The 12,848-nt window shown below is 36.9% G+C and overlaps 1 protein-coding gene across 6 annotated transcripts in view; it reads right to left on the bottom strand.

Moving 5' to 3' along the window:
- NOX4 (NADPH oxidase 4) overlaps window positions 1-12,848 on the bottom strand; it is a 166,962-nt gene that overhangs the window by 125,239 nt on the left and 28,875 nt on the right. For all 6 annotated transcript variants that reach the window (XM_058687522.1, XM_058687523.1, XM_058687520.1 and 3 more), the window contains 2 exons: window positions 9,099-9,126; window positions 2,049-2,121 (listed from right to left, as the gene is read on the bottom strand). In XM_058687522.1, coding sequence (XP_058543505.1) covers window positions 2,049-2,121; window positions 9,099-9,126 — 101 coding nt within the window. The remainder of the gene's footprint in view (window positions 1-2,048; window positions 2,122-9,098; window positions 9,127-12,848) is intronic.

Here is a 12,848-nt window from a genome sequence, read left to right as displayed (position 1 = left end):
GAGCGCCTGGGTGGCTCAGTCGGTTGAGCGTCCGACTTCGGCTCAGGTCTTGATCTTGCAGTCCGTGAGTTCGAGCCCCGCGTCAGGCCCTGTGCTGACAGCTCGGAGCCTGGAGCCTGCTTCTGATTCTGTGTCTCCCTCTCTCTCTGCCCCTCCCCTGCTCATGCTCTGTCTCTCTCACTCTCAAAAATGAATAAATGTTTAAAAAAAATTTTTTTTTTTAAAAAGAGATCAAACATTAGAAGAAAAAAAGAAATCGAACATTGGAGCCATTTATTCTCTTAATTTCTCTAATGCTTTATTTCCTCACTGGTAAAGAGAAGAGGAAGAAGATTATCTCCGTGATCCATTTAAGAATTCCATGATTCTCACAATAAAGCTTGGAGAAAAGCAGAGTTGGTTTTAGTCTCTTTTAAAGACATGAAAAACTGAAGATTGATGAACATTCACTGAATTATTATGAGTACAAATATAATGGCTCGGTTGAAAATAGAAGCTGATCTTTATACTCCATTTTATAAAACTATCTCTCATTTAAGGATTTTTAATCGATGTAGAACATTCATAGATCTTCGATCTTGCAAATAAATATGTCCGATGCCCTCATTTTCCTTTAAGAGCACTGAAAACTGAAAAATGTATGTTCTTTAATATGCCTTACCTAACTAAAATAAAATTTCTCCCCACAAAATTGGCACTCTTAAACACTAATGTTAGAGATTTGATTTGCCTTTCTGTAAGGTGAGTTTTAATTCTTATGAGAAGTCTTAAAAGTGTGCTTACTGTTTTGCCAAGCCATTCTACATCCAGATAGTTTTCCTCAGGACGTAAGTGCAAAAGTATGCAAAGACATATGGATGGGGGTGTTTGCTTCAGAACTGAAATACTATAAAAAATGGAATCAACCTAAAATATCCAACAATAGGGGAATTGGGAAAGTTATGTATATAGGATGATATGCTGTTCTAACAGTAAAGAGGATGACAGAGAGATATTTATTAATGTACAAAAATGTTCCTAACATATTTAAATAAAAAGCAGATTTAAAATAACATCTATAACATGATTTTGTATTAGTGACATACATAGACATATGAAGAGAGAGATCAGTAGTGTGAAAGGGGGAAAAAGAGAGTGATGGTGGAGGTAGGAGGTGAGGACTGAGTGAGTAAAGGCAAGAAAGATTAAGCTTATAAACGTCAAACCAGAAAGTTTATGGTGCTAAACTCTGGTGAGTTTACTTGCGACATTTTGGGGTGTGTGAATGTGTGCAGAGATGTTCTCAGAAGTGCAAAGATAGAATCATTTTAATATTCTATTAGGTAATTATTTTCAAAATGTGTATGCATGTTTTTCCATTAAATTTCCCATCTCAAGTACAATAATTGGGGATTTTGTATACTATGTATTATTTCTTCTTTCTGCTTTCTGAACCAAAAAGCTGGACCTAGAAACACAAGATGCTGTAAAATATTATGACATACAGAATGTATCTATCAGAAAGGACATGTGAAAGTGTTCATGAAAATGTATGCCTGCAATTGCTCAAAATCTCGTAACCAGAAGAATAAATATGCATACAGATATTTTTGATTATTTTAGCAGATGTCAACTAACCATGTTCCCAAAGCTTCATTTAAAATACTATAATAAACTGCAACAGGAAATGAGTTATAAAATAATTATGTTATATTCCTTTGCATACATGTTGATTTCAATCTCATGTCTTGTAGAGATACACTATCCTTCAGAAGGATGACCCTGAAGAACTCAAATTTCCTCAGTCATCAAAAAGTCTCCACATGTTTCCTTATCAACACAGAACATTTGACTAAACAAAAAGATTTTTCAAAAGCAGGAAATGATATATGAAAATGTCTCTACTTCACTCTTAGTTTTCCAGAATAGTCCATTAACCAAAATACTGGCTGCACTTGCTAAGCATTCCAGTTAATCAACACTTTTTCTGCATATGAAAACAAAGATAATCTGAGGAAAACTTAAATACTCGGGCCAGTAAACATTGATATAATGGGTCTGACACTCACCGTATTGCGTATGTAGAAGCTGTAATCATCAGGAAGAGCACCAGCACCATGCAGACCCCTGTCAGGCCAGGAACTATAAAAAAGGTATATAAGTACATTTAACTTAAACCATACTGAGAAAAAAAGTACAAAAAATTATTACCTTAAAATCCAAAGGGCTACGGTGCTCTGTGGGAAGCCCAATTCAAATCACATATCTCTTTGTATGTTCCTTCTCAAAAAAAGCCCTTTTAAAATTAGCACAGATTCAAGGTACTTAAAACAAAGCAATCTTTTCTACCTTTAAAAGAAGGGTCCACCTTAGTATTTTCACGTATCCCACTCAGAATGCTGGATGTGTACACTTCTGCGGGGACATGCTATCCCAAATGCACACAAGATATCAAATGTCAATAATGAAAACAACAGAGAAAAAGTAAACATGTTTAATGGGGAGGCAAAGAGGAGCAGGAGGGAAAGACTTCTAAAGGCACAAAAAAATTTTAAAGGGTGAGTGTTAAGATCTATTCCTTATATTGATAGTGATGATGGTTTTGTAAACATACCAAGTGTTAAAACTTATAAAACATGAGTGTGTATTAAAAAGATGCAATTAATTGTATCCTAATTCTACATGAATAAAGCTGTTTTAAGGGAGGAAAAAATACGCATTGGGACTGAGTTGATACCCAACACCTTTTACCATTTTGGTTTTTCCACCACAGTATGAAAACTCCTTGACTCCCTCAGCCCTCCTTTTATGGAACTAATAGCTCCTCTAGTCTCAATTCAAATAATTTCTTTTGGGCTTCACTATCCGGAGTAATTTTAAAGAAAAAATAAACAAAACCTAAAGCTTTCTAAAAACCACAACTTCAACTGTAGAACAAAAAATGGTAGAGTTCAAGAAAAAAGAATTACAGTGCTGCTGTTTTAAGAACACTTGCAGGCCTATCACCTTAGTATGGAAAAACAGGCTGTTAATCAGCGTTTCTGATATAATAATCATTTTTTAACAAAGAAAAAAATGTGCAATGCTTTGCAAACTTAATACTGATGTGATAGATGGCTAAATCCAATGTTAGTCGGTACAGCATATCCAAAATGAATAGTTGATATGCTGGATCAAAAACAACTAAAATCACAATAGTTGCATTTGAATTTATCTTATTAATACCAAATAAAATATCCTGTCTATAAGCTACTGTTATTTGCTCTTACAATCATGCAAGCAACAGTAAGCCCTAAATAACCTGAGAGATTCCATCTTAAATCTTTATGGAAAGCTATTGAAACAATTGTGTCTCCAAAAGTATAGGCATTCCCCAACTTCTCTCCTTGCCAGGGAACCACCCAGAACATAGAAGGGCCATCATGAACTGTAAGCCTCTAGCAGAAGCAGACAAGCTGGGAACAATATAGGAGCAATACAGGTGTGCATCATTAGGATTCCAACAGTTTGGAACCACTGGAAAACGCTAGAAATCTCAGTACAGTAGAAACAAGTTTCTACTTATAAAGGGCCACATGAGAAATTAAGGAGCTAGTTTTTGTATGCTTAACACTTGAACACTCTCTCCTCCTTGGTCTTCCCAATATACAGATTTGGAAGCCTAACAAGACTTGCCTTTCCTGATATGCCTAATCCAAATCATCTCTTCTCTACACTTCTTTTCCAGGGCCCTCCCTCCCCTTCCTCTTTGCCATTGCCCCAGGTGAATACTAACTTCCTAGGGGTAAGAGAAGAACAAGACAACTATATATAACTAGTTCACACTTAAGGACTAACAGTACAGAAAAATGGTATTTACAAAAAACAGCATGCCTACAAAATGGCCCAGCCTTTCCACCCCCAAGTATTTCCCCCAAAGAATCTCAAATACACATCTACACAAAGACTTGTTCAAAAATATTCATAGCCACTTTATTTTTTTAACAGTTAAGGCCTATGAACAATTGAAATCTCCATCAACAGATGAATGGGTAAATAATTGTGGTATTATCTCTACCTGAAACACTAATCAGCAATTTAAAAAAACCACCAAGTGCTATATGTAACAACATACATGAATCACAAAATTATTAGACTGAGTGAAAACAGCCAGACATTCTTCCACTTAAAAAATCCCAAGAGTACAAACTCTGTGATTCTTTTTACATAATATTATATAAAACCCAAACCATTCTCCAGTGATAGAAAGCAGATCAGTCTCAGGATGCATTATAAAAGCACAAAAAGCTTTGTGGAATGATAAATATATTTGTTATCTTGATTTTGGTCTTGGCTTCACAAGTGTATATATATGTCAAAAATCAATCAAATAGCATAATTTACATATGCATTATCTACTGGGCTCCAATTATAAGTCAATAAATTTGAAAAAGAAAAAAAAAAGAGGCGGTCTTTCTCTCTGGCTTCAAGTAATTAAAAAAAAAAAAAACTTATTTGACCAAATGAATAAATAAATGATAGAATCCCAGATGGCTCCATGATGTAAAATTTGTGGTTGCAGAGGCCTTTCCAATAATTTTCTTGGGACTTTATTAAGGTCTACTGTGTCTGCATACAAAGCTTCCCATGTGGTTCTAAATATGCCAGGATTAGCTATGGAATGTCTACAAATCACTTCATCAGGACACCTGAAAAAACTAAGTATGTTTAGTGTAGAGGCATAATTTCCAAAGTATACTATTTGAACAGTAATTCTTTGAGATATTAATTTCTATTTCTCAAAAGTATAATAATAATTCCTTACAGAGTCACAGAACACATTAGTATATTAAAGTCTCTGGGAAGTACTAGCACTAAGAAACCAGAAACAGATCTTTCCTCAAACATATAACCAGTGAACACCTTTTAGAACAGAACACGGAAAACATACTGGAAAGATTCAGAGGAGGTGAAATAGTTGACATCAGTCACTTGAAGATGAAGTAGACACCTTGGCCGATGGGATGCACATCCTGGGATTAATGCTCCTATTACTGTCCCTTAGGCCAAACTCCAATCTCACTGGAGGAGAATCAATTCAACACTTTTTAATGTTCTTTCAGATTTATGAAGTTATCTTTTTTATCTAAAGGATTCATGTTTCCTTTCTGTCTCCCAGAAATATAAAAAGATCAGACTTTGTAATTTATAAAGTTTTTTTTTTTTTTTTTTTTTTTTTTTTTTTTTTTTTTTTTTTTTTTTTTTTTTTTTTTTATTTATTTTTGGGACAGAGAGAGACAGAGCATGAACGGGGGAGGGGCAGAGAGAGAGGGAGACACAGAATCGGAAGCAAGCTCCAGGCTCCGAGCCGTCAGCCCAGAGCCTGATGCGGGGCTCGAACTCACGGACCGCGAGATCGTGACCTGGCTGAAGTCGGACGCTTAACCGACTGCGCCACCCAGGCGCCCCTGTAATTTATAAAGTAATAGGCCAGCTCAGTGAAGAAGAAAAAGTTACTTATAATTAACAATGAAAAGGAAAAATTATTATAATTACAATGGTCAAAAAAAGGGGAGTACCTTAAGAAGTTACAATTTCTGACACTGGAATTAAACAAAGGTTAGCTAACTGATTATCTAGATGTTGTAAAGATCTATGTAACAAGTAGTAGAGTTACACAAATGGCTTTTATCTTCAGTGTATTTTTTCTAGGTATCTGTAATGTACTATTAGGTGATAGCAAAAATGAATCCTGCTCTAAAAGAAATTCTAGTCCAGTATGGGAGACAAGATAAGCAGACAAATGCAACAAAGGGCATTAAGTGCTGAAAGAGAGCTAAGCATTGAATGTTTTCAGGGTACATCAAGGGGTGCCCTAACCTAGCTTTCGATGACAGCTCATCTAAGACCCAATACATTAGTTTCTATTACTACACACATTCCAAAAGTCAGGAAGCACAGGTTGGAAATTATGGAGCTAGTCAAAGCCTACTGGGTCATCATACCTGCCAGAAAGTACATTATGAACTCTCTGAATCCTTCAAATTATAAAGCAAAACCTACACTTGTTTCCTTAGGAAATGACATGCTTGTATGTTTATTCTTATTACTTTTTATCTATGCATATTAGATTTCATTAATTAGTTGCCTTTAAAAGGACTGCAGTATACTCCCAAGTCTAGAAGAAACTGACAGAACGTTTTCATCCACATCCAGATGTGGTCAGAAATATACCATCTTGCACTCATTATCCTGTTTTTTTCCAACATAACTGGAAACACAATTCTATTTGTTTTTGAAGGCTCTTCTAATTGAAACTGGACAGTATGCATTTTATTCTCATCATACAAGGTACTACCAAATTTGGAAATGACATACTAAATATTTTGAAATCCATGTTTGAGTAATACAATCTTTTAAACTTGTTTTATTTTATAAATTCTTAATGTTTTTAACATTTCTTACTGAGTGATCTAACTACCATATTTCATGTCACTTGAACTGCCACAGACTTTATTTTCTATAAAACCATCTTAATTTCTCAGTTGTAGATTACATCGAAAAATATTTAAAGACAGAGAGAAGACTCTATGTAACATTAAACAACCTAAAATCTAAGAAATATATTAACCAATAAAAGGTAGACTTTATCACTAGAACATCTAAAAACATGCATGCATTCCTCCATCAGAAACTTGATTTTTGGGGCACTAGGGTGGCTCAGTCAGTTGGGTGTCCAACTTTAGCTCAGGTCATGATCTTGCAGTCTGTGAGTTCGAGCCCCTCATCAGGCTCTGTGCTGACAGCTCAGAGCCTGGAGTCTGCTTCGGATTCTGTGTCTCCCTCTCTCTCTGTTCCTCCCCTGCTTACACTCTGTCTCTCTCAGAAATAAATAAACATTAAAAAATTAAAAAAAAAAAAAGAAACTTGATTTTTCCTCGGCACTGTACCTAACAACATTCATAGCTATGAAACAGTATTTTAATCATAGACTTACTAGTAATACAAAGCTAGACTAAGTCTATTTGTAGAAAACCATCCCTTCTCCCATTGCCATCCTTTGATTCTGCTTTGTTCTCTCACCTACTACTCAGTAGGGTCAATCAGATGCTCTAGAAGCTCCAGACTCATACATAGGGCTTCTGGGCTGTGTTCCAAGCTGACAACCTGAGAACCTGGCACCTTCTGGCCAGCACTGAATTTCTTTCATGAAATGGTGTAGACTGGAACACTAAAAGGATAGTGATATACTGGTTTGTTTTTCAAATTGTTTGTAGTGACAGAAACTCCACAAAACAAAACAACACAAAAAAATGTACCTGAGGCTCTGCATGCCCTAGGGGAAGCCCTGCCTTACACTGGAAAAGCTCACATTCAGGTGGAAAAGACCATGCATGTACGGGAAATAAAGTATTCTCCAGCATAGTATTTTACTATGTGTCTTTAGGAACCCATGCCAAAGAAGAGAGCAGCTCTGCCTCCAAGGAGGAATTTGTGCATGATGGGGTGTGTCAGCTGAGGCTGGAGGCTGAGCAGAAGCTGAGCAGGTTAAACAAAAGAGAGAGAGAGAGAATAGGGTAAGAGAGTAGACAAAAGTTAGGTGTTGTGAGAAGGGAATTACAACAGTATGATGAGATGTTCAGTAAGGGTGAAACAGAAGCTCCTGAGATACCTGGGAAGGTTAATAACATTCATGGTCAGGTCACACTACAGAGAGAGGTTCTCTAGAATGGAATCTGGAAATTCGTATTTTTAAGTATCATCTCTACTTAGTCCAACATCACTCATGGAAACTTCTGGGAAAAAACATGGGATGGTGGGGTTTCATGCTAGATGGAGAGATCACCTGCTTATATATAAGTATTCATTACACTAAGACTCTGAATGTAGTATCTTGGTCATATAAGACCAATCTTTTTATATGTCTGTGAACTAAACTTTCCCAAACATTTTAAATGTCTCCATGTTTCACCCATACTTTGTGCTGTACAAAATAATATTAAAACAAAGTTCTTGGATATTTCTGTAAAATTAATTCATATGAACCAAAAAATACATTGATTCACACATAAGGTTCTGTTTTTCTGCTTTTTCTGCCTCTTATTTCTCATCCAATTCTTAAGGCTTAAATGAAAAACATATTTTCAATGAGCAAAGTTGTAAACAAAACTAAATTGTGTTCCTACAGAGAAAACTGTGGAATACTTTGCATACACAGACAGAAAAAAATATATATTTTATAAATCAAAATATATCATTGCATCCTCACTTGTGACATTGAAGGGGAAAAAACATCAGAATTATTATTATTTTCATCATACTATTGATTGAAAAGAAAAACAATGCGTTTGACAGAGCCATGCACCTCAGTCTCCGATGCAATTTTGATCCTTAATAGGGTGTTTGTGATAGCCAAGCCTTTATGATAGACCGTCTCAACTACCTAATTGTCCTTACAACTGAAATATGTGCTAAAAATCCCCCAAATGCAGTTTTCTCCTTTCATCGTGTAAGGTTGAGAAAGAGAAGAATTTTAGTAAGAATTATACTAACAACAGGACAAATTTTGAGATGCTTAAATGCGCTTTAACAAATTAATAGTCTAGACTGAGATTTCATGGACAACATGCTCGGAAAGGAAAAGTAAATGACAAATGAAAAAGGAGTCCCATTGCAAGAAAACTAATGGATTTTAATGACTGTTTCTCCCCTTTTTACATAGGTTATAAAGATGACAAAATATCCTACTAAATTACTGAGTTATAAGAGCCACATTGATATTCAGAATGCTTGGTGTTTCTTTCCAGTACCTTGAGGGCAAGGGACTATTCTATATGTATCATCTCCAACAGGACTATCACAGCCGTGGGCACAAAGCCTATGGCATCACGTTGTTGTTATTGGAAGAACATATGGAAGGCAAATGCATTTACTTATTTTTACTCTTAGTTCATCTGAACCCCACTGTTTGCCTTGTCCCCTGCTTTCGTTGCAACTTACGCTTAAACTCCTAACATTGGTTCTGATTGCAAATTTTCCATGTTATATCTTAACATATATTTAATTGCTATGTAGTTTGATGATGCTTATTTTCAAAGATTTCCCTGAATCTGCAGAAAGAGCAATGAATAACAACTTACCAGTTGTGAAGAGAAGTTTTCTAGGATCCTGAGAAAAAGGGAAAAAAAATGACTGAAAAATAGAACGTTGATAATGTAAAATTCTACAAGGAATCTGCTGGGTATCAGATCCATTAGGCATTTCAGATGCATTCTCCCAATGGAAATGAGAAATTCAATTAAGTTTCATGATGTTTTCATGACACTAGAGGAGATCATAACAAGTACAAAATCACACAGAGAAGACTATCCTTCTGAGAAAGAAAGAGCACGGGATGAAGAGTCAGAAAGTGTAGACTTTCAACTTCATGGCTAATTACAAATTAGTAGCAGTGACCTGAAGCCCACACTATGACCATTTAGAGACTCAATATCTTTGGCTATAATGTGGAAACATTCATACATACTTTGTCCACCATAATTGTCAAATTGCACCTTTAAGATGTCAAGACAGTGACAAAAGTAATAAAATATATAGGGAGGGCTGTACACTGTAAATTCAGTGCAAAGAATACTAATGGGATACTTACAATATTTATTTCAAATACTGTGAAAAGTAGTGACGATATTCAAATAAAGAGGATGGGTTCCTGTTACTCAGAAATATAAAAATTAATCTTGTTAGTGTAATCTTTCCTTTAAACTACATCTCTTGTGGTGTAATGGACCTTAGGCAACTCCCTTTGTATCTTCTGAGATCAATCCCCAGTAGATTTGTGGATTTGTTTTTCATCCTTATGGTGCTTAATATTGCACAACTTTTGAAATTCTTTCCTATGCCTCCATTGAAGCTGGAGTCAGCCCAACCTATATACAAAATGGGAAGCCATTTATATGAAATAATTGCAGAAGCCCTGAATAAGGGTCACTTGCCCAGCAAGAGCATAACTTCATCCTGCCGGGGCCAGATGACTTCTATCTCTGACATTAGGAACATAGCTAAAGGGTAACCTAGAGCAACCTAATATATAAACAGCTAGTGAAAATACAAGACCAGCTGAACAAAGAGGTAACACCAAAAATCTGAACCAATAGCTGTGGGAACTCAGAGGATGGAACAATTACTACTGCCAGGGAATGAGGATGGAATGTGAGAGAGCAGGAGACAGTTTCACACATGACAGGATGAGGCAGATTCGGGTAGGCCATCAAGAGTGTGCCACCCAGTAGCCCGAGGGTGGGTCACTAGAAATCTGGAGAAGACAGACAGAGTCCACAAAGCATGGACAAAGGTTGCTTGTCACAAATCCTTCTTTCTCAAAGACAACTCACAGAAGACTCTGTTTATGCGTGCAGTGTGTGTGTGCGCGTGTGTGTGTGCATGTGCGTGTGTGTGGGCGTGTGTGTGTGTGCTTGTGTTTTCACCTTCATCTAGCACATTGTCTGATACCTCCAAGTTGCTCAAAAATAAAGAAGAAAGGAGAAAAAAGAGAAAGAAGTAAGGAAGGAAACAAAGAAATATAAATTAAAACAATGAGTTACCATTTTCATCCATCAGACTGGCAGAAATTAAAGAAAAACAAAAAACAAGGCAGGTGTAGCTATAAGCATTCTGACAAACTTGGTAGAAGTATGTCCACTGGTGAAGCCTTTTTGGAAGGCAATTTGGCAATGTCCATCAAAATTAAAAATGTGCAGGGCGCAAAAATTAAATATGTGGGTGGCTCAGTCGGTTAAGCAGCCAACGCTTGATCTCTGCTTAGGTCATGATCTTGCTGTTTGCAACTTTAAGCCCTGCATCCAGCTCCTCGCTGACAGCACAGAGCCTGCTTGGGATTCTGCCCCTCCCCTGCTCTCTCTTGCTCTCTCTCTCTCTCAAAATAAAAATAAACTTTAAAAAAATTAAAAAAAAAAAAAAAACTAAAAATGTGAACACCCTTGAAACAAAATTCTACTTCTAGGGATCTGTCTAGTGGAAGCATATAAAAAAATCAATTTATTGGAGAGTGGTTCATAACAAAGACTCAAAAACAACCTAAACATCTGTGAATACGGAAAAGTCTAAAATAAACTATCACACATTAGTACAAAGAGAATGATAGATCTATACTCTTTGATACAGCAAGCTACCGCACATGTAATTATGGAAATAAGAAAATTGTTGATGAGTATGTTTCATAAAATACCACTCAAAGTATCTTATAAGAGAACAGAAAGTTATTAACTGTGGCTACTTTTGGAGAAAAGGGTTTCATTTTTTAAACTTCATTTTCTTGAGAGTTTTAAAATATTTTCTTTTGAGCATGTAAGCTGCATAAAGTTAAATAAAGTTAATAACTACAGACCCCAATATGACTAAAAATATTAAAATATTAAGCAAAAGCATATGACATTTAAATGATAGAACCTTTAGGGGCACTTGGGTGGCTCAGTTGGCTAAGCGCCTGACTCTTGATCTCAGCTCAGATCATGATCTCACGGTTTCGTGAGATCAAGCCCCACATGGGACTCCGCACTGACAGCGTACAGAGCCTGCTTCAGCTTCTCTCTCTCCCTCATTCTCTGCCCCTCCCCTGCTCTCTCTCTCTCTCTCTCTCTCTCTGTGTCCATCTCAAAAATAAATAAACATTTTTTTAAAAAAATGATAGAACCATTATAGTTATTAAAGACTTAAGATTACCAAAACAAAAGAGAGAAGCAAAGAAGGAAAGATAAAGACTGGAGTTGCTTCGGTCCTGGCAACGTCCTTGGCATGGCAGGACGTCTCTGTGTGGCAGAGGCAGGAAACCAGGAAATCCGTGTGCTATGGGCAGAGGAGGATACAGGAATAGGAGTAGGTAGCAGGAGATGGAAAAAGTGGTGGCTCCATTCTGAAATCATTACACGTGAAGAGCTTCCACTGGCATGCAACGAAGCTGGATTTGTCAGTGGTTCTTAATGCTGGGTGCTCAGTGCAATTATCAATGCTTGACCCCAATGCACACCAGTTAAACCATTTTGGCTTTAAGAATACTAGTGTCTGGTCAAAGAACTTAGCAAAGGCTGCTTGCTATTTTGGTTTTGTGACTTGTTTCTGTGTTTGTTGTTGGTGTTCCCTTTGTTTTGAAAAAGAGATCAAGCACATAACCATAGCAGTATTCGTCTAGATAACTCAGGTGATACGTGGAAGAGAAAATGGAGCTGGGGAAGAGAGGGAACAATCCTACAAAGTCACTACCAGACTTAGCAGAACAGGGTGGGGGTGTGATCAAATTCGATGCCCAGTAGTTTGATTTTGATGCAGTCTTGCCATGAAGCAAAGGAAGACTGAGGAAAAGTCAGGATGAAAGTACTGAGCAATAGAGAGCTAACCAGGGTTATACATGTGTTCATCAGGCTCTGGCCCGCCACCCGGCACATACAATTTCACCTCATGCGTGGCTTCACATGGAGAAAAGCAGCCCTAAATAATAATGCCCGCACCAGAATTCAGCTCCAGGTCACCTATTTCAAGGATTAAAACAAAACCGAGTAACCACTAGAACTCAATAATATTTTTTTAAGTCAAATAAACTGATTACTCAGGATCCTCAAATAGTCAACCTGGGTCTCTGCCCTTTCTTGCCCAAGTTCTTAAAAAAAAAAAAAAAGAACTTTTGCCCTGTAAAGACACCACTGGCCGTCTCTGCTGGATAGGAACCAGACAACGCTGTTGGGAGGCAGAAGGCAGGCCTGAGTGGCAGCCGTCGGAACACGGCGAAATATAAAAAGTAGACACTCTCCACCTCCCATTTGCAGCAGGAGAGACTGTGAAATAGTAATTACCTATATTTTCTACTGAAAAGGAACAAA

This window comes from Neofelis nebulosa, chromosome 10 (assembly GCF_028018385.1).
Source record: "Neofelis nebulosa isolate mNeoNeb1 chromosome 10, mNeoNeb1.pri, whole genome shotgun sequence".
In the NCBI taxonomy this organism is placed as follows: Eukaryota; Metazoa; Chordata; class Mammalia; order Carnivora; family Felidae; genus Neofelis; species Neofelis nebulosa.
The sequence above is the reverse complement of the archived record's forward strand: the minus strand, read 5'-3'. Positions and strand labels throughout refer to the sequence as shown.